A 21597-nucleotide genomic window follows, 5' to 3' on the forward strand; every position below is an offset into this window, starting at 1 on the left:
ATACAATAAGACACGCAGACTTAGCATGACGAACCGACGAGGAACACGTACACTGTGAATACATACAGAGGGAAAAGGGGACAGGAGATAAGACATGGACATAACTAAGCACAAACAGAACATGATGGCTGGGGGGGAAAACACACGTGACCAATAATAGTAGACCTGTGCTACATTTGTCCAGCTAGGCAACACATATTTCTGCATAAGAGATACATGAGACACCCTTTAAATAAGCAAATTTCATGTTTAAAACATGGAAATGCAGCCAAAATGGACCATACAATGGCCTCAGTGAACACATCAGCACATAAGTAGAGATAAGGAAACTCAATCACATTAGATATTAATATTACTATGAGTAAATTATATATATTATATATTCTGTTATATGGTTTAAAGAATACAATGTGATAATCACACAGGAGAACGCTGTTTCCAGTTATACAAATTTATTTTATTTCACTATTAAAGAAACCAATTATGTAAATAAAAGCTCACCACAAGAACATCTCCCAACCCAGTCTTACAAAGTTGCAGTTACAATAAAAAATGGGTAGGGAACATGAACTGTTGGTGAGCTAAAAAACAATCCTGGTGCTGATGCTTGTCATTGAACGTTTTGGACAGAGCTCTTGATTGAAATGCCTACCGTTGTGTGTAGGCATTTCGGTCCAGATGTTATGGAGTTCAGTTCAGCTAAGATGTATTTCTAAAGCACCGGATGGCAAAAATAGCCGCTTCTCGGCTGTTTATATTGTAAGGTAAAGACCATACAATATAAGAGAGAAAACCCCCCAACAATCAGATGATCCCCTGTGAGCAAACCCTTGATGACAGTGTCTGTGAAGGTTATCAGTCATCAAGGCCATAGTAGTCTAAGGAGCTTGGAAAGAAAAGCGCCTGGACTTCTTTAAGTTAAAGAAGTCCAGGCGCTTTTCTCCAAGCTCCTTAGACTTGGTGACGGTGGGAAAGAAAAACTCCCTTTTAACAGGAAGAAACTTTCGGCAGAACCAGGCTCAGTGAGGGGCGGCCATCTGCCTCGACCGGTTGGGGGGGGGGCACAGCTGTTATAACCCCTGACGCAGCATAGCTTCTAATTCTGAAAGATACGTAGATACCTTAAACCTGCACTCTATGCAGGACACCAAGCGATGACACGACTTGCAGTACTATAGGAGTCTATGCAGAAACAGTTTTCTCTCTTGAATCTCTGTAATTTTTTTGCTACTGAGTGTCTGGGTGCAGTCACTCATTTTGGGCCAATTAAATCAAATGAACTTCCATTGTCTAAGTTATAGCCCTATTGAACCTGCGTTAACCAGGTTTAATAGGGAGGGCCAAAGTCGTAGTTGTGCTAAATTTCCTCGAATTCTCCTCGGAGATTTTCGAGTAGCTTCCTTTGTTCTTGAAAGTTCTTTTCCATTTGTCTCATCGCTTCCCGTCCATTCCACATCTTTTTGGTAAGGTCACTAACCTTATTTTCTAAGGCCTTATTTTGTTTTTTGAGTATGTCAACTTGGACATCGTAGTTGTTTATCAGATTGTTATGTTCTTCCTGTGAAACTTTGGGAGTCTGAGCTTGGGTTTGCAACGCCATGTCTTCTGTTTTCAAGGCTTCCTGTGAATCATACAGATTTTTCTTGACCTCTTCAAGCTCTCTTTTCATTTCCTCAAATTCATGGCACAACAACTCCTTTTCTCTGTTGGTCACTTCAAAATCATGTTCGGAGTCTTTCTCAGTGGCTTTGGAGATCCGTGATTCTCCTTTCACACCCTCATCGTGTGGTTTCAGTTCTTTTTGAGAATCACCACTCCTTTTGGAAAGCTCCTGGAGGTCCTGTTCAAGAAGTTCGTTATGCCGCCTCAATATGTCAATTTCATGTGCAAAGCATTGGCGTTCCAGGGTCTGTCTGAGCTGTTCACTGTCCGTTGTTTTGTTTTCCTCATTCATGATCCTTTTTCTTTCTTCACTCTCTTGTAACTCTTTAAAGGCTGTGTTTGCCTGATGGAGCTCAGTTTTAACAGCCTGTATTTCCTGTTGCATGTCATCTTTTTCCTTTTCAAAGTCCCTTTTCAGCTCACACATGCGTTTTACCGTCACATCATTTTCCTCTCTTAAAGACTGGTTGTCCTTTTCCATGTCTCCCACTTTTATAACCAAGCCTGTCTTGCTGCTTTGCAACTCTCTGATTTCTGCTTCCATTTCCTGCATCACCTCTTTCTGTTGCTGGATCTCTTTGGTTTTGGAGCTGTTTAAATCCTTTAGAATTTGGTTCCAATATTCCAGCTCTTGAATTTTGAAGTGAATTGTTTCATTCTCTAGTTGCAGGTCTCTTTTCCTCTTGTTTTTAGAGAACCCACTTCGTTTGAAGAGAACTTCAATGTTTTTTTGGAGAATCTTGTTCTCATTTATGAGCTCTCTTTTTTGCTCCTTAAGGTCGGCGTTCTCGACTTTAAGGTCACGTATGGTAGAGTTTTGTTGTTTGAGAGTTTTATTCTCATTTTTCAGCTCTTTGATTTGCTGTTTAAGTTTTTCGTTCTCGGCTCTCATGTTGCATACAACAGGATTTGACAGACTCATATTTCAAATTGAAGTTGATGCTAAATCTCTGTACCAACTAAAAGATTTTTTAAAAATACCGTCAACTGTGTCAGAAACGCAAGTTTCCAGTAGTTTCCTGCCTAGTGAATTCTTCCACTCTCTTTGAAAGACTGACAAGAGTGAGAACCTCTCCCCTATTTATAGGTTTTCGTGTGCTGATGTCATAAAGAAGACCAGAGATCAAAGGGATTCTGGTGAAACGTCACTGTGTCTGGTCTGGGCAGTTCTGAATTGAATAATAACAAAATGACGGGGGGCGTGTCTGGTAGCCATGTGAAGACGTGTTGTACAGGGCTCCTCAATGGACTAACTTGTTTCATAATTCCATTGCTCCAAAACTAACGAACTTTTAACAACAGTACGATAACACGCCCGTGTGCTGCTCTGAGGCACTTTTTACATCTTCAAGGCTACGGTGTACGACATATGAGCAAAACTAGATCGGGGAAAGAGCAGGCCGCAAAAGCCTCGGACCTGTCACGGTTGTTAAAGAGTGGACTCAGGCGCGGAGCTCAGAAATAATGACAGTGCATTTATTTACAGTGCAGCAAGGTGACAACAGTTCAAATGTGCAACAATGGTGATAGTGCGTCCCTCCTTCCGTGTAAGCCCGTGCGTGGTAGTGAGTGCCCGTCTCTCCTCCAAGTGCTTCCTTAGTGTCCGTAAATCCTCCGTCAATCCCTGGGTGAACACACACACACACACACGACAGCAGAATGAGTACGAAGATCAGACAGCACTTCAATAACGTTAGCGACTCAAAAACACTACCAGGCTTAGTGCAATACTCCAGCGCTGTCTGTCGCTCAGCCACACCATTAAGTAGCCCTGCTACTAGTTGATTGGCAGCAGCTGGTGGATTGACTGCAGGTGCGGCAGCTCCGGGCGACAGCACTTCCGGGTCGGAGGTAGCCTGTTGCTAGGTTACCTCCTAGCACATCACAGCGGAGCCGGAGGGGAAGACAGGGCGATAGGAGAGACATTTTCACACTGTGGTATCGCAAGATATAAGTGGTTATATAAATATATGAGTATACATAATAGTTATTATTCATAGATACCTACATCCTAAGTTCCTGTTATTCTTCTGAAAGAAACAGAATGAATGTGTTGTTACAATGGTAATGCCAGGAGAGGCAGTATTAGTTCTGTGTTACATTAATGTGTAAGGAAGTGGAAGAAGTGTGTGTCCTGTAGGAGGCAGTAGAAAATGGATGCTCATGTTCTGTACATGCCCTGAAAGTAAGGTTCAGTAAACCAGTGCAACGATACTCCGGTGTAAGGCTCAGTTATTGTATTTTTATTTTTTGAAGATGCAACACACACGCACACAGATATACACACACTGGCAGGTCGACCGGTCAGGGCGCCGTCAGATCCTGACAGGACCATGCTGAGGACAGACCGGAGGCACCACCCCATGACATGAGTGAGATTATGAGAGCTATTGCTAGCTCTGAAAAGACGATATTGGACCGTATCGATTCAAGCACGAAAGATTTATTATTCCAGAGGTTGGGACATATTTTTTCTGCACCTGCATTTTGGTACCTGAATGGCAAGCTCGCAAAGTCATCTGCTCTTCGTTTTATAAGCTGGAATGTTAAAGGTATAAATAATCCGGTTAAACGCACAAGGGCTTTTACTCATTTAAAATCATTGAGATCCGATGTTGTATATCTGCAGGAAACACACCTCCGATCAAGTGAACAAATTCAACTAATTAAACTGTTTCTCTGCTTGTCTGCATTGCCACAAATTGTTCTATTTGGTGATGTATCATAGAACTGTACTATATAGTGTATGTAAGTTTCTGTGTTTGCTAGTAACTACCATCAACCTAAGGTCTCAGCTAATTTATCTTTGCAGAGATGTTCATTTGATTGTAACAGCAGTAGGAAAGAGCAGTAACAAGAGTAGGACAGCTAAGCTAATTATGGCTAAACATTTGGAATTTAGTGAAAGCAAAAATTGACCTTGCAAAGATGGATAGGTTTATTTAGAAAGTCAGCTATTTACATTTAGTGTTCGTCCCAAGTAGGAGATTTTGAATTGAGTCTAAATTGACCGCAAATTTACTTACATCAAAACTTACAAATTTACATCAAAACTTCTGAAGATGCAGGTCTCTGTGCAGCGGCTGAAGTCTGTGGTGTAGAGGGTGAAGAGGAAGGGGGAGAGGATGGTCCCTTATGGTGCTCCTGTGTTGCTGATTACCTTGTCAGACACACAATGTGGAAGACGCACATATTGTGGTCTTCCTGTCAGGTAATCAACAATCCAGGACACTAGAGAAGCATCCCCCTGCATCGCTGTTAGCTTATCACCAAGCACTGGAAAAGTAAAAAAAACATGAACCTCACAGTGCTCGCCGGCTGGTCCGGGTGGATGTAGACACGATTGAGCAGATAGATGATGGCGTCCTGTGAGACGGGGCTGGTAAGCAAATTGAATGGGATCCTGATGTGGTCTGACAATGGGTGAGATCTGGTCCAGGATGAGCCTTTCCAGGGTCTTCATGATGTGGGAGGTCAGTGTCACAGGCCTGTAATCCTGGGGGCCACTGGGACGTGGCGTCTTTGGTACAGGGACGAGGCTTGATGTCTTCCACAGCACTGGGACCCTCTTCAGACTCAGCATGAACAGTTTATGGAAGACTCCACAAAGCTGGGGGGCACAGGCCTTGAGGGGACTCACTCCATCTGGTCCAGCAGACTTGCCTGAGTGGAGTTTCTTCATTTGCATCTGAACCTGGTAAGCATTTAACACTACTACACTGACATACATAATTTTCAATTTAATGAAGTTAAAAATTTGTTGTCTTATTGTCAGTTGTTATTGACAGCAAGATTATTAGAAATATATGAAAAAATGTACATTAAATGGGAAGTTCAGGAGCTGAATCAATGACAGTTTTTTTTTTTTCAAATGAAAGTGACAAAGGTGCAGATTCATACATAGATGCTGTCATATTAACAGATGTTAATGTGTGAAAAGGGCTTTAACCCTCCCATTATGATGTGGGTCGAGTTGACCTGATTTAAAAATGTAAAAGGAAAAATTGTTAAAAGTACTTTTTAATACAAAATTGCTGTTTGGCTTAAAAAATGTAACCAGCTTGTAAAATGAAACTGGTTTACCTGGCAGCCAGAGTGGAGGCTAAAGGCGACTGAAACTACTTCTTTCTTTGCAACTGTGAGACATATTATACACACACACACACACACACGACAGTAATGCTTGGCCCAGTGAAATTGAATGCTGATTGAAAGTACACCTTAATTATCAACTAAAAGCAAAAGAGAAAAAAAACATAAGTAATATTTTTTAAAGACATTACTGAGAAACTTTCCAGGATTCGCCAACTGATGCATCAGTGGGTCTGAATTTCCAGTGCAGTCTCTCATCAAGTATGTTAAAATTGATGATAAAATTCAACAAAACTACAGGGAAACACTCTGGAAGATTCTGCTGCTGCTCATTTTTCTCCAATTCCAACCAGAAGTGCCACCAAAAAGCAAAGGTTTCCCAGAAGGTACACAGCGATCAGGCAACTGTCACCTTTGACCTGACAAAAAAAGTAAAATTATATTAGAAATACTCCATCTTGTGGCAATCAGTGATTGCTTGCTTTTATATTTCTTTCAGCTTACCAATGCTGATTCCATTTGATCAGCAGTATCATCTGAAACCCAGAGCAAAGAACAGTGAAATATTGCAGGGCACATTAACTGAAGTGAACTAAAGCAGTCAGCTATGTTTTTAATCATTTTATTTATACAGGTTGAGTTATGATATTAGTTTTAAGCTTTAACAGAAGAAGAACAATTTGAAATCAATTTAAATAAAATTGAGTCGAGTTGAGTAGTTGTGGTGATTGAAAAAAAACAAAAAAACAACAACTTTCAGAACGATAACAATGTGCTGGAAGCTCTATGTAAACATTTAGCATGTCAAGTTGCCATTGGTCATGGAAAGTGTGTGCGGCACGGGGGGGTAAAACATTTTTTAAAAATCACCAAACATTAACCAGTTTTTGTAGACACAAAGAGGTTGTGATCATATTTTTTTTTAATAATTTGTGTGACTGAGCCACACATTGAGCCACAGCATTGTCAAACTACACGTGTCCAAAATTGGATAGTCTCAGTTGAGACAATTCAATGCAAGTTCTCTCTGATAACATTAGGTTGGTGGTGCATGAGCTGAGCCTTCGTGTATAGTATTCCCAGAGTATTTTCATGCATTTAATAAATCGAAAGATAAAGATTCCTTTGTCGCTGTACTTCAGCACAGTTAAAGTGTAACAGCTTTTGTTCCAGCAGACTACCATTGAGACATTCTTACGCGTTTTCACTCATCAATTCATAAATACCAATATTGTCAGGGTCCTGGGACTGGGCGACCCAGGATCCCTGAGCAGTCATGTATTATATTATTATTATTATTATTGCTGTGTATTTTGGTGTTGCTCCCCCTTCCCTGTGCTTGTGTATATGTGTGTGTGGGTGGCTGAGCACTTGTTTATAGGCGGCGTCAGGCCTGGAGGGTGTGGCCCTGCAAGGGGACTGGCCACACCCGAAGCCACACACCTGCTGCTGATCAGGCCTCGTCGGGGGAGCTACTTAAGAGAGTCTTGGAGCTCCCACCGACGCGGGATCATTGCTTGGGACTCCACGTTAGTTACCCAGTTTAGGTTTTGGTCGTGTAGTGTATGCCTGCCATTGTTCAGTGTCCTGACTGCTGCCGCTATTGTTTCCCGCAGGAGGAGCGTGGAAGGCTTAAGGAGCAGCGAGCACCGGGAGTGCAGACACGGGAGCAGAGAGCACTTGGAGGACACGACACGGGAGTCTGGGGAGAAACACGGGGATTTATTGTTGTTTGATATCACCCTCTGTAAATAAACACTGTCTATACGTAGAGCACCGCGCCTGGGTCCTCCTTCCCCACTCCTTCCACGGTGTGCCATGCCGTACCGTGACAAATATTTGATGCTGCTGTGTTATACACAGAAAATCTTGTGATACAGTGCTGTTTATTTTACCCATCCAACCACATTCTGAGGTGTACAGGGGTTATACTCTTCGCTCAGTCAGCTAAATGCTGCTGAACTGATCAGGTGGCTCTTCACCGTGCAAATGGACTGTTGGGTCTAGATTGGTTTTTGTCATTAAAGTGTATATGGGTAGTGATGATTTTTTCCTTCATCACTGAAATGCAAAAAAAAAAGGCTTACCTCTGTGTTTAACTACCCAATCATGGACCTCCAAAATGATGATGAAGAGAACTTCCCAGGCAAAGAAGCCACCCATCACTTTCAATAGCCACCCATCATCACTGTCAATCCTGTCCAGGCCTGTAAATATGGCTGCCACTGTGTGACACAAAGAAGCAGGCATTTTAAGACGAGCAGCATGGGTGACAGTGTGTCTGCTATTGAAAATGTTAGCATATCCTGTACATAGCTTGTACTCACTACAGCCTGTACATACTTGTAGTTATAGAATATTCACAACATACTTCATACCGTGTACATTATAACATAATAGACCCATTTCTGTAATATACTTACATATCTATATTATTGCTAATATATATTGTAATATATCTATATCACTAAGCACTTCTGGATGGATGCAAACTGCATTTCGTTGCCCTGTACCTGTGCATGTGCAATGACAATAAAGTTGAATTCTATTCTATTCTATTCATATATGCAAGATGGTAGAATGAAGTAAAACACAAGCTTACCAGCTATAGATTTTATTACCACCGCATTTAAAAAATGTGTCCAGTTGAACAGATACCTCCTATCAAAGAAAAGAGAAGAACTATAAAATCATCAGCTTCTGAAGTTCTTGTCTAAGATTTCTCCTGCATCCAATTTATGAAAACAAGTATCATTACTGAACATACAATTTTACTAAATCTATATTTCACTTAAAAAATATTTCATTTACTGAGTCTGGCCTCCAAAGCTACAACCAGGCTATATTTATTAAAAGCACCATTATTACTAAGAGGAAGGAATAACTTTCACGAGTCATGTGCAAATTAGTTTCCTACTTGGTGTTTCAGTGTGAAAGTGTGCTCTGATAAAGCACATGCAGGCTACACTTTGCAAAAGTTTGAAATTTTAAAAACTTCTATGGCTGAAGTATGAATACAACTCTTAGGGTTATCAAATAACTTTATAACCTCACTTTGCCGAGTGAGCAGTGCATTTAGTCATTAAGCATGTACTGCCCCATTCCTTTGGTTTATCGTGTTTTCAAAATTTGTTAAATAATTGTAGAGAAAAAAAAAGTGAGGCCATTTTTAATTTTTTTTTAAATAATATTTGAACAGAGTATTCTTAAATGTGTATAGGCATGATATAGTATATTAATTAAACACACACAGATGGATACATACAGGTGATGTTGTGGTCCGCAGCGCAGCAAGGCCCCACAACATACAGGTGATGTTGTGGTCCGCAGCGCAGCAAGGCCCCGATAGGCTGGATGAGTGAGAGGATCATAACCAGGCACCCCAACACTGGATGTGCTCCCTGGATACCAAACACATTAACAGTGCTAATCATGGGGCATAAATATCAGTCTGAGAGCTGAAACACACAACTAAAGAGTGCTTAATGAATATCAAGAGAAAAGAAAAAAAAACACTTTGAAGGGGTATATTAATCTTGCCTGTGGATGCAACTTGCAGACTGGAGGAGATAAGACATGGACATAACTAAGCACAAGCAGAACATGATGGCTGGGGGGGAAACACACGTGACAGAAGGAATGGGTCACAAGGGAAAAACATGTAAACGAGACGGGAGAAAAGGACATTACTGAAATACATGAAGGGCCAGGGCTGGGACAGCCAACCAGTCACAGACAAAGAGCCACATCATACACCTGGGCACACATGAACATCACCCATCCCTTCCTCTGTCCTGCGTTCAGTTTAGGGTATCGAACTCAGGACCCTAGCCTCATCAGGCCGGGGTCTTTGTGTGGAGTCTGGATGTTCTCTCGAGCTTCCTCCCACAGTCTAGGGACATGCAGTTAGTGGGGGTCTTCTCGCCCCGTTCACATTCACACAGAGATGAATTGAAGATCACCTTGTGGTTAGTGCCTTCTATTCGATGTACAGACTGAATAATAACACCTTCTAATTAGTTCTGTCTCCTATTGGTGCTCTTCTACGAGTGATCAGTGCTTGATGGCTTACTAAGCTTAACTTTTTTCCACAACATTGATAACAAACACACACAGAATAACAACAACATATGTTATCTAAAAAAAACTTGATTGGACCAAAGTTTTGATGTTCATCCTACATGTTTATTGAGATTGTCTAATGTCTGCGACGGTATCTTCTCCCACGTCTGCGGACACCCGAGGCCTTGTGGGGTCTCTTGTGTCTGCGAACGGGGCGAGAAGACCTCGCATGTCTGCGTCTATACCTGCGTCGTGGCATTGTCCAAAACGGCGGTACCTGCTCCACGTCACGGGTTCTATTTATGGACTCACCTGGCAACTTTAGTGATGTCACTGCTGATGTTGTCACTGTTGGTGTGACCTCATGACTCATTCATGCCATCTGAACTGTGGTGTAATTATGAGGTCACAGGGGGACGTGAATTTATTCACAAAGTTGATAGAGAGTTTGGGTCATAACTCAAAGACGCAATGATGCAGTCAAATCATTTGGAATTAAATATCTCTGTCAGTGCGCCCCAGGGTGGCTGTGGCTACAATGTAGCTGCCATCACCAGTGTGTGAATGGGTGGATGACTGGATGTGTAAAGTGCTTTGGGGTCCTTAGGGACTAGTAAAGCGCTATGCAAATACAGGCCATTTACCATCTATAAATTACAAGATTTAGAGGGTTCTGACATCACAGTCATCTTTCTGACATTGACATCCAGTCTCTCTGTTGTGATGTCAAATATCAATGCCAGATTCGTCTCTCTGTTGTGATGTCAAATATCAATGCCAGATTCATCTCTCTGTTGTGATGTCAAATATTAATGCCAGATTCATCTCTCTGTTGCGATGTCAAATATTAATGCCAGATTCGTCTCTCTGTTGTGATGTCAAATATTAATGCCAGATTCATCTCTCTGTTGTGATGTCAGATATCAATGCCAGATTCGTCTCTCTGTTGTGATGTCAAATATCAATGCCAAATTCGTCTCTCTGTTGTGATGTCAGATATTAATGCCAGATTCGTCTCTCTGTTGTGATGTCAGATATTAATGCCAGATTCGTCTCTCTGTTGTGATGTCAGATATTAATGCCAGATTCGTCTCTCTGTTGTGATGTCAGATATTAATGCCAGATTCGTCTCTCTGTTGTGATGTCAGATATCAATGCCAGATTCGTCTCTCTGTTGTGATGTCAAATATCAATGCCAGATTCGTCTCTCTGTTGTGATGTCAAATATTAATGCCAGATTCGTCTCTCTGTTGTGATGTCAGATATTAATGCCAGATTCGTCTCTCTGTTGTGATGTCAGATATCAATGCCAGATTCGTCTCTCTGTTGTGATGTCAAATATTAATGCCAGATTCGTCTCTCTGTTGTGATGTCAGATATTAATGCCAGATTCGTCTCTCTGTTGTGATGTCAAATATCAATGAAAGATTCGTGTCTCTGTTGTGATGTCAAATATCAATGCCAGATTCGTCTCTCTGTTGTGATGTCAGATATCAATGCCAGATTCGTCTCTCTGTTGAACAGTATCCGGGTTTACACCAGCCCACCAGATTTCTTATTTGTGTTGCCCTGTAGTAATCCTGTAGGCAAGGGATGCCTAATCCTCCTTTATCTTTGGGAAGCTGAAGTGTTTTGAACTTAACTCTTGGCTTTTTACCCGCCCATATAAATCTTGAGAGGGTCCTATCCCACTCTACAAAGTATCTATCAGGGTTTTCTATAGAAACAGACTGGAATAAGTTTAATATCTTTGGGAGCATATTCATTTTTATGATGTCCACTCTAGAAGAAATGCTTAGATAGACCATCTGCTAATATTTAGCATGATATCTTTTTTAAGTAGGGGGTAGTTGATTTCTTCCAAGCTAGTTATATCCATTGATAAGTTTATGCCCAGATATTTGATAGTTCTTTTGTCCCAGCTTAGTTTGTATTTGTTGAGCAGATTCTGGGGAGGGCTATAAAAGCTACTAAGAACTTGTGTTTTTTGTATATTCAATTTATATCCCGAGTATAGCCCATACTCCTTTAACACTGACATGAGCTCCATAAGTGATTCGGTAGGTTTTGATAAGTAAACCAAAATGTCATCTGCAAACAGAATCAGAATCAGAAACTTTATTGTCATTGTCATGAGAACAACGAAATGAAGAATGGTCCCCGATCATTGCATCATCCCTAGCAATATCAAAATATAAATAAAACAATAAAATTCAATAAATAAAATAGATAGAATACTTAAAATACTAATAAGATATAACAGTAAAACATTCACATACATTCTCACACACATGCTTCAGACCGTGCATAGATTAACACAAGAGTGGCGTGATGGACATTTTTTTGTAGTATTCAGATGTGTTATTGCAGTTGGATAACAGCTGTGTTTGAGTCTATTAGTCCTTGCTCTGATTGCCCTGTACCGTCTGCCTGAGGGCAACAGTTCGAACAGGGAGTGGCCAGGATGTGAGGTGTCTTTTATGATGTTTTGGGCCTTTTTAAAACAGTGGGCGTTGTGTAGAACTTCCAGTGTGGGGAGAGGGCAGCCAGTGATCTTTTGGGCGGTGTTAATGATCCCTTGGAGTGCTTTCCTCTGAGCCCCTGTGCAGCTAGTGTACCAGATGCATATGCAGTAAGTTAGAACACTCTCAATGGTGGCTCTGTAGAAGGACACCAGCAGTCTCTGTGTGATGTTATTCCTCCTGAGAATTCTCAGGAAGTACAGTCTCTGTTGGGCCTTTTTCAGCAGCTCGGAGGTGTTCACACTCCAGGAAAGGTTCTCCTCTATATTGACTCCCAGGAAGCGGAAGCTTGCCACCCTTTCTACACAGTCCCCATTTATGAATAGTGGTTGGATCTCTGCCTTTTTCCTTCTGAAGTCTATTATGAGTTCTTTGGTTTTTGAAGTGTTGAGGAGGAGGTTATTGGCCTTACACCATGACGTCAGCTGCTCCACCTCGTCTCTGTACGTAGACTCGTCTCCCTTGGAAATGAGCCCCACCACTGTGGTGTCATCTGCAAATTTCACAAAGATGTTGCTGTGGTGGCGAGGAGTGCAGTCGTGTGTGTAGAGAGAGTAGAGCAGTGGACTGAGCACACAGCCCTGGGGTGAGCCAGTGCTGAGACTCAGGGCTGAGGATGTGTGATGGCCAACTCTGACTCTCTGTCTACGGCCCGAGAGGAAGCTATTGATCCACATGCAGGTGCTGTCTGGAAGCCCCAGGTCTTGTAGCTTGGCCACCAGTTTGTGTGGAAGGATGGTGTTAAAAGCTGAGCAGTAATCCACGAAGAGCATCCGCACATAGCTACCATGCTCTTCCAGGTGAGTTAATGCAGCATGGAGTGCTGTGGCTACAGCGTCTTCCGTGGATCGGTTTGCTCTGTAGGCAAACTGGTGTGGATCCAGGCTGCGGGGCAGGGCTGCTGTGATGTGTCTGCGGACCAGCTTCTCAAAGCATTTCATTACCACTGGGGTGAGTGCCACCGGTCTGTAGTCATTCAGGCCGGTGATGTGGGGCTTCTTAGGCAAGGGGACTATGGTGGAGGACTTCAGGCAGAGTGGGACAGTCGCCTGTGCGAGGGATTTGTTGAAGATGCTGGTGAAGATCCCAGCCAGCTGTCCTGCACAATCCCTCAATATTCGACCTGGCACACCATCAGGACCCGCCGCCTTCCTCGGGTTAACAGCCTGCAGCATGCGCCTCACCTCGTGCTCTTCCAGGGTGAGGGTGGTGCTGCTATGGGTGGCGTGTTGCTGCTGTGGCTCCAATACCTCCGGTACCCTGGTCTCAAAGCGGGCAAAGAAGATATTCAGCTCCTCTGCCAGCTCCAGGTCACCGTCCGCAGCTCCGAGATTGATCTTATAGTTGGTTAGGTGCTGGATGCCTTGCCACACCTGCCGGCTGGTATTACTCTTCAAAAACAAGGCCAATTTCTGCTCACTTCCAGTGATATTAATCCCTTTTATGTTACCATTCTGCCTAATCCTTTCAGCCAATGGCTCTATAAAAATAGCAAATAAGAGTGGACTCAGTGGGCATCCTTGTCTTGTGGACCTTTCAAGCTTGAAAGCATCTGAAAGTTCACCGTTAATCTTTACTTTTGCAGTTGGGCTATTATACAAGGCCCTCAATATAGTGACGATGGACCCATTAAACCCATGGATTTTTTTTTTTAAATATGAAAAAATGTAACTTTTTCCTTCCGTCATACTTCAGAAATATAATACATTAATTTTTTGAACATTTTAAAACATTTAAGTTTGCTCGTTGTATTTATAAGATCCTACATTGACGTGCTCCACAATCATTGGTCAGTCATGTTAAAATCCATTATCAGTGGAAAACAAACCTGATCCTCTACTAGAGGCGATTGTGCAATACCTTTTAGACATAACACTCAGCAAACAGTTATTATTAGTTAAAGTCAGTGAGATTTGGAGTGATACATGACACATGACGGAATAAGACACGCAGACTTAGCATGACGAGCCGACGAGGAACACGTACACTGTGAATACATACAGAGGGAAAAGGGGACAGGAGATAAGACATGGACATAACTAAGCACAAGCAGAACATGATGGCTGGGGGGGGAAACACACGTGACAGAAGGAATGGGTCACAAGGGAAAAACATGTAAACGAGACGGGAGAAAAGGACATTACTGAAATACATGAAGGGCCAGGGCTGGGACAGCCAACCAGTCACAGACAAAGAGCCACATCATACACCTGGGCGCACATGAACATCACCCATCCCTTCCTCTGTCCTGCGTTCAGTTTAGGGTATCGAACTCAGGACCCTAGCCTCATGAGGCCGGGGTCTTTGTGTGGAGTCTGGATGTTCTCTCGAGCTTCCTCCCACAGTCTAGGGACATGCGGTTAGTGGGGGTCTTCTCGCCCCGTTCACATTCACACAGAGATGAATTGAAGATCACCTTGTGGTTAGTGCCTTCTATTCGATGTACAGACTGAATAATAACACCTTCTAATTAGTTCTGTCTCCTATTGGTGCTCTTCTACGAGTGATCAGTGCTTGATGGCTTACTAAGCTTAACTTTTTTCCACAACATTGATAACAAACACACACAGAACAACAACAACATATGTTATCTAAAAAAAACTTGATTGGACCAAAGTTTTGATGTTCATCCTACATGTTTATTGAGATTGTCTAATGTCTGCGACGGTATCTTCTCCCACGTCTGCGGACACCCGAGGCCTTGTGGGGTCTCTTGTGTCTGCGAACGGGGCGAGAAGACCTCGCATGTTTGCGTCTATACCTGCGTCGTGGCATTGTCCAAAACGGCGGTACCTGCTCCACGTCACGGGTTCTATTTATGGACTCACCTGGCAACTTTAGTGATGTCACTGCTGATGTTGTCACTGTTGGTGTGACCTCATGACTCATTCATGCCATCTGAACTGTGGTGTAATTATGAGGTCACAGGGGGACGTGAATTTATTCACAAAGTTGATAGAGAGTTTGGGTCATAACTCAAAGACGCAATGATGCAGTCAAATCATTTGGAATTAAATATCTCTGTCAGTGCGCCCCAGGGTGGCTGTGGCTACAATGTAGCTGCCATCACCAGTGTGTGAATGGGTGGATGACTGGATGTGTAAAGTGCTTTGGGGTCCTTAGGGACTAGTAAAGCGCTATGCAAATACAGGCCATTTACCATCTGTAAATTACAAGATTTAGAGGGTTCTGACATCACAGTCATCTTTCTGACATTGACATCCAGTCTCTCTGTTGTGATATCAAATGTCAATGCCAGATTCGTCTCTCTGTTGTGATGTCAGATATTAATGCCAGATTCGTCTCTCTGTTGTGATGTCAGATATTAATGCCAGATTCGTCTCTCTGTTGTGATGTCAAATATTAATGCCAGATTCGTCTCTCTGTTGTGATGTCAGATATCAATGCCAGATTCGTCTCTCTGTTGTGATGTCAGATATTAATGCCAGATTCATCTCTCTGTTGTGATGTCAAATGTCAATGCCAGATTCATCTCTCTGTTGTGATGTCAAATATCAATGCCAGATTCGTCTCTCTGTTGTGATGTCAAATATCAATGCCAGATTCGTCTCTCTGTTGTGATGTCAGATATTAATGCCAGATTCGTCTCTCTGTTGTGATGTCAAATATCAATGCCAGATTCGTCTCTCTGTTGTGATGTCAGATATCAATGCCAGATTCGTCTCTCTGTTGTGATGTCAGATATCAATGCCAGATTCGTCTCTCTGTTGTGATGTCAAATATCAATGCCAGATTCGTCTCTCTGTTGTGATGTCAGATATCAATGCCAGATTCGTCTCTCTGTTGTGATGTCAGATATTAATGCCAGATTCATCTCTCTGTTGTGATGTCAAATATCAATGCCAGATTCGTCTCTCTGTTGTGATGTCAGATATTAATGCCAGATTCGTCTCTCTGTTGTGATGTCAGATATTAATGCCAGATTCGTCTCTCTGTTGTGATGTCAGATATCAATGCCAGATTCGTCTCTCTGTTGTGATGTCAAATATCAATGCCAGATTCGTCTCTCTGTTGTGATGTCAGATATTAATGCCAGATTTGTCTCTCTGTTGTGATGTCAGATATTAATGCCAGATTCGTCTCTCTGTTGTGATGTCAGATATTAATGCCAGATTCGTCTCTCTGTTGTGATGTCAGATATCAATGCCAGATTCGTCTCTCTGTTGTGATGTCAGATATTAATGCCAGATTCGTCTCTCTGTTGTGATGTCAGATATTAATGCCAGATTCGTCTCTCTGTTGTGATGTCAGATATCAATGCCAGATTCGTCTCTCTGTTGTGATGTCAGATATTAATGCCAGATTCGTCTCTCTGTTGTGATGTCAGATATTAATGCCAGATTCGTCTCTCTGTTGTGATGTCAGATATTAATGCCAGATTCGTCTCTCTGTTGTGATGTCAGATATTAATGCCAGATTCGTCTCTCTGTTGTGATGTCAAATATTAATGCCAGATTCATCTCTCTGTTGTGATGTCAAATATCAATGCCAGATTCGTCTCTCTGTTGTGATGTCAGATATCAATGCCAGATTCGTCTCTCTGTTGTGATGTCAGATATTAATGCCAGATTCGTCTCTCTGTTGTGATGTCAGATATTAATGCCAGATTCGTCTCTCTGTTGTGATGTCAGATATCAATGCCAGATTCATCTCTCTGTTGTGATGTCAGATATTAATGCCAGATTCGTCTCTCTGTTGTGATGTCAAATATTAATGCCAGATTCATCTCTCTGTTGTGATGTCAGATATTAATGCCAGATTCGTCTCTCTGTTGTGATGTCAGATATCAATGCCAGATTCGTCTCTCTGTTGAACAGTATCCGGGTTTACACCAGCCCACCAGATTTCTTATTTGTGTTGCCCTGTAGTAATCCTGTAGGCAAGGGATGCCTAATCCTCCTTTATCTTTGGGAAGCTGAAGTGTTTTGAACTTAACTCTTGGCTTTTTACCCGCCCATATAAATCTTGAGAGGGTCCTATCCCACTCTACAAAGTATCTATCAGGGTTTTCTATAGAAACAGACTGGAATAAGTTTAATATCTTTGGGAGCATATTCATTTTTATGATGTCCACTCTAGAAGAAATGCTTAGATAGACCATCTGCTAATATTTAGCATGATATCTTTTTTAAGTAGGGGGTAGTTGATTTCTTCCAAGCTAGTTATATCCATTGATAAGTTTATGCCCAGATATTTGATAGTTCTTTTGTCCCAGCTTAGTTTGTATTTGTTGAGCAGATTCTGGGGAGGGCTATAAAAGCTACTAAGAACTTGTGTTTTTTGTATATTCAATTTATATCCCGAGTATAGCCCATACTCCTTTAACACTGACATGAGCTCCATAAGTGATTCGGTAGGTTTTGATAAGTAAACCAAAATGTCATCTGCAAACAAGGCCAATTTCTGCTCACTTCCAGTGATATTAATCCCTTTTATGTTACCATTCTGCCTAATCCTTTCAGCCAATGGCTCTATAAAAATAGCAAATAAGAGTGGACTCAGTGGGCATCCTTGTCTTGTGGACCTTTCAAGCTTGAAAGCATCTGAAAGTTCACCGTTAATCTTTACTTTTGCAGTTGGGCTATTATACAAGGCCCTCAATATAGTGATGATGGACCCATTAAACCCATGGATTTTTTTTTAAAATATGAAAAAAATTTAACTTTTTCCTTCCGTCATACTTCAGAAATATAATACATTAATTTTTTGAACATTTTAAAACATTTAAGTTTGCTCGTTGTATTTATAAGATCCTACATTGACGTGCTCCACAATCATTGGTCAGTCATGTTAAAATCCATTATCAGTGGAAAACAAACCTGATCCTCTACTAGAGGCGATTGTGCAATACCTTTTAGGCATAACACTCAGCAAACAGTTATTATTAGTTAAAGTCAGTGAGATTTGGAGTGATACATGACACATGACGGAATAAGACACGCAGACTTAGCATGACGAACCGACGAGGAACACGTACACTGTGAATACATACAGAGGAAAAGGGGACAGGAGATAAGACATGGACATAACTAAGCACAAACAGAACATGATGGCTGGGGGGGAAAACACACGTGACCAATAATAGTAGACCTGTGCTACATTTGTCCAGCTAGGCAACACATATTTCTGCATAAGAGATACATGAGACACCCTTTAAATAAGCAAATTTCATGTTTAAAACATGGAAATGCAGCCAAAATGGACCATACAATGGCCTCAGTGAACACATCAGCACATAAGTAGAGATAAGGAAACTCAATCACATTAGATATTAATATTACTATGAGTAAATTATATATATTATATATTCTGTTATATGGTTTAAAGAATACAATGTGATAATCACACAGGAGAACGCTGTTTCCAGTTATACAAATTTATTTTATTTCACTATTAAAGAAACCAATTATGTAAATAAAAGCTCACCACAAGAACATCTCCCAACCCAGTCTTACAAAGTTGCAGTTACAATAAAAAATGGGTAGGGAACATGAACTGTTGGTGAGCTAAAAAACAATCCTGGTGCTGATGCTTGTCATTGAACGTTTTGGACAGAGCTCTTGATTGAAATGCCTACCGTTGTGTGTAGGCATTTCGGTCCAGATGTTATGGAGTTCAGTTCAGCTAAGATGTATTTCTAAAGCACCGGATGGCAAAAATAGCCGCTTCTCGGCTGTTTATATTGTAAGGTAAAGACCATACAATATAAGAGAGAAAACCCCCCAACAATCAGATGATCCCCTGTGAGCAAACCCTTGATGACAGTGTCTGTGAAGGTTATCAGTCATCAAGGCCATAGTAGTCTAAGGAGCTTGGAAAGAAAAGCGCCTGGACTTCTTTAAGTTAAAGAAGTCCAGGCGCTTTTCTCCAAGCTCCTTAGACTTGGTGACGGTGGGAAAGAAAAACTCCCTTTTAACAGGAAGAAACTTTCGGCAGAACCAGGCTCAGTGAGGGGCGGCCATCTGCCTCGACCGGTTGGGGGGGGGGGCACAGCTGTTATAACCCCTGACGCAGCATAGCTTCTAATTCTGAAAGATACGTAGATACCTTAAACCTGCACTCTATGCAGGACACCAAGCGATGACACGACTTGCAGTACTATAGGAGTCTATGCAGAAACAGTTTTCTCTCTTGAATCTCTGTAATTTTTTTGCTACTGAGTGTCTGGGTGCAGTCACTCATTTTGGGCCAATTAAATCAAATGAACTTCCATTGTCTAAGTTATAGCCCTATTGAACCTGCGTTAACCAGGTTTAAAAGGGAGGGCCAAAGTCGTAGTTGTGCTAAATTTCCTCGAATTCTCCTCGGAGATTTTCGAGTAGCTTCCTTTGTTCTTGAAAGTTCTTTTCCATTTGTCTCATCGCTTCCCGTCCATTCCACATCTTTTTGGTAAGGTCACTAACCGTATTTTCCAAGGCCTTATTTTGTTGTTTGAGTATGTCAACTTGGACATCGTAGTTGTTTATCAGATTGTTATGTGCTTCCTGTGAAACTTTGCAAACCCAAGCTCAGACTCCCAACGCCATGTCTTGTTTTCAAGGCTTCCTGTACATTACACAGATTTTTCTTGACAAGCTCTCTTTTCAGTGCCTCACATTCAGGGCACAACAACTCCTTTTCTCTGTTGGTCTTGTTAAAATCATGTTGGTTGTCCTTTTCCATGTCTCCCACTTTTATAACCGAGCCTGTCTTGCTGCTTTGCATCTCTCCGATTTCTGCCTCCATTTCCTGCATCACCTCTTTCTGTTGCAGGTCTCTTTTCCTCTTGTTTTTAGAGAACCCACGTCGTTTGAAGAGAACTTCAGCGTTTCTTTGGAGAATTTTGTTCTCAATTAGGAGCTCTCTTTTCACTGCCTCAAATTGATGGTACAAAAACTCCTTTTCTCTGTTGGTCACGTTAAAATCATGTTGGGAGTCTTTCTCAGTGGCTTTGGAGATCCGTGATTCTCCTTTCACACCCTCATCGTGTGGTTTCAGTTCTTTTTGAGAATCACCACTCCTTTTGGAAAGCTCCTGGAGGTCCTGTTCAAGAAGTTCGTTATGCCTCAATATGTCAATTTCATGTGCAAAGCATTGGAGTTCCAGGGTCTGTCTGAGCTGTTCACTGTCCGTTGTTTTGTTTTCCTCATTCATGATCCTTTTTCTTTCTTCACTCTCTTGTAACTCTTTAAAGGCTGTGTTTGCCTGATGGAGCTCAGTTTTAACAGCCTGTATTTCCTGTTGCATGTCATCTTTTTCCTTTTCAAAGTCCCTTTTCAGCTCACACATGCGTTTTACCGTCACATCATTTTCCTCTCTTAAAGACGGGTTGTCCTTTTCCATGTCTCCCACTTTTATAACCAAGCCTGTCTTGCTGCTTTGCAACTCTCTGATTTCTGCCTCCATTTCCTGCATCACCTCTTTCTGTTGCTGGATCTCTTTGGTTTTGGAGCTGTTTAAATCCTTTAGAATTTGGTTCCAATATTCCAGCTCTTGAATTTTGAAGTGAATTGTTTCATTCTCTAGTTGCAGGTCTCTTTTCCTCTTGTTTTTAGAGAACCCACTTCGTTTGAAGAGAACTTCAATGTTTTTTTGGAGAATCTTGTTCTCATTTATGAGCTCTCTTTTTTGCTCCTTAAGGTCGGCGTTCTCGACTTTAAGGTCACGTATGGTAGAGTTTTGTTGTTTGAGAGTTTTATTCTCATTTTTCAGCTCTTTGATTTGCTGTTTAAGTTTTTCGTTCTCGGCTCTCATGTTGCATACAACAGGATTTGACAGACTCATATTTCAAATTGAAGTTGATGCTAAATCTCTGTACCAACTAAAAGATTTTTTAAAAATACCGTCAACTGTGTCAGAAACGCAAGTTTCCAGTAGTTTCCTGCCTAGTGAATTCTTCCACTCTCTTTGAAAGACTGACAAGAGTGAGAACCTCTCCCCTATTTATAGGTTTTCGTGTGCTGATGTCATAAAGAAGACCAGAGATCAAAGGGATTCTGGTGAAACGTCACTGTGTCTGGTCTGGGCAGTTCTGAATTGAATAATAACAAAATGACGGGGGGCGTGTCTGGTAGCCATGTGAAGACGTGTTGTACAGGGCTCCTCAATGGACTAACTTGTTTCATAATTCTATTGCTCCAAAACTAACGAACTTTTAACAACAGTATGATAACACGCCCGTGTGCTGCTCTGAGGCACTTTTTACATCTTCAAGGCTACGGTGTACGAAATATGAGCAAAACTAGATCGGGGAAAGAGC

General features: G+C 41.7%; 1 protein-coding gene and 1 long non-coding RNA gene across 2 annotated transcripts; one reads left to right on the top strand and one right to left on the bottom strand.

Annotated features, from left to right (window-relative positions):
• Positions 1-3117: 3117 nt before the first annotated feature.
• On the bottom strand, positions 3118-9204 carry LOC309717736 (putative ferric-chelate reductase 1). Its single transcript, XM_082552519.1, has 6 exons — positions 9064-9204; positions 8357-8415; positions 7842-7979; positions 6259-6290; positions 3377-6173; positions 3118-3286 (listed from the first exon to the last, which is right to left on the bottom strand). The coding sequence occupies exons 1-5, from the start codon at positions 9186-9188 to the stop codon at positions 6084-6086; spliced, it is 444 nt and encodes a 147-aa protein (XP_082408645.1). The 5' UTR covers positions 9189-9204; the 3' UTR covers positions 3118-3286; positions 3377-6083.
• Positions 6259-7527, top strand: LOC309717737. Its single transcript, XR_014279802.1, has 2 exons — positions 6259-7283; positions 7371-7527. It is a non-coding gene; the product is annotated as an uncharacterized lncRNA (long non-coding RNA).
• Positions 9205-21597: the final 12393 nt, after the last annotated feature.

The sequence above is a fragment of the Aulonocara stuartgranti genome, assembly GCF_965226115.1.
Source record: "Aulonocara stuartgranti genome assembly, chromosome: 11".
In the NCBI taxonomy this organism is placed as follows: domain Eukaryota; kingdom Metazoa; phylum Chordata; class Actinopteri; order Cichliformes; family Cichlidae; genus Aulonocara; species Aulonocara stuartgranti.

Bases quoted from the DNA above. Each gene is read 5' to 3' on its own strand.
- LOC309717736 (XM_082552519.1), bottom strand. From the start codon at position 9,188: ATGATTAGCACTGTTAATGTGTTTGGTATCCAGGGAGCACATCCAGTG. The intron at 7,980-8,356 runs GTAAGCTTGTGT...TGTGTCACACAG, and splicing joins GGTAATAAAATCTATAGCTG to TGGCAGCCATATTTACAGGC. The intron at 6,174-6,258 runs GTAAGCTGAAAG...TTTTTTTGTCAG, and splicing joins ATCAAATGGAATCAGCATTG to GTCAAAGGTGACAGTTGCCT.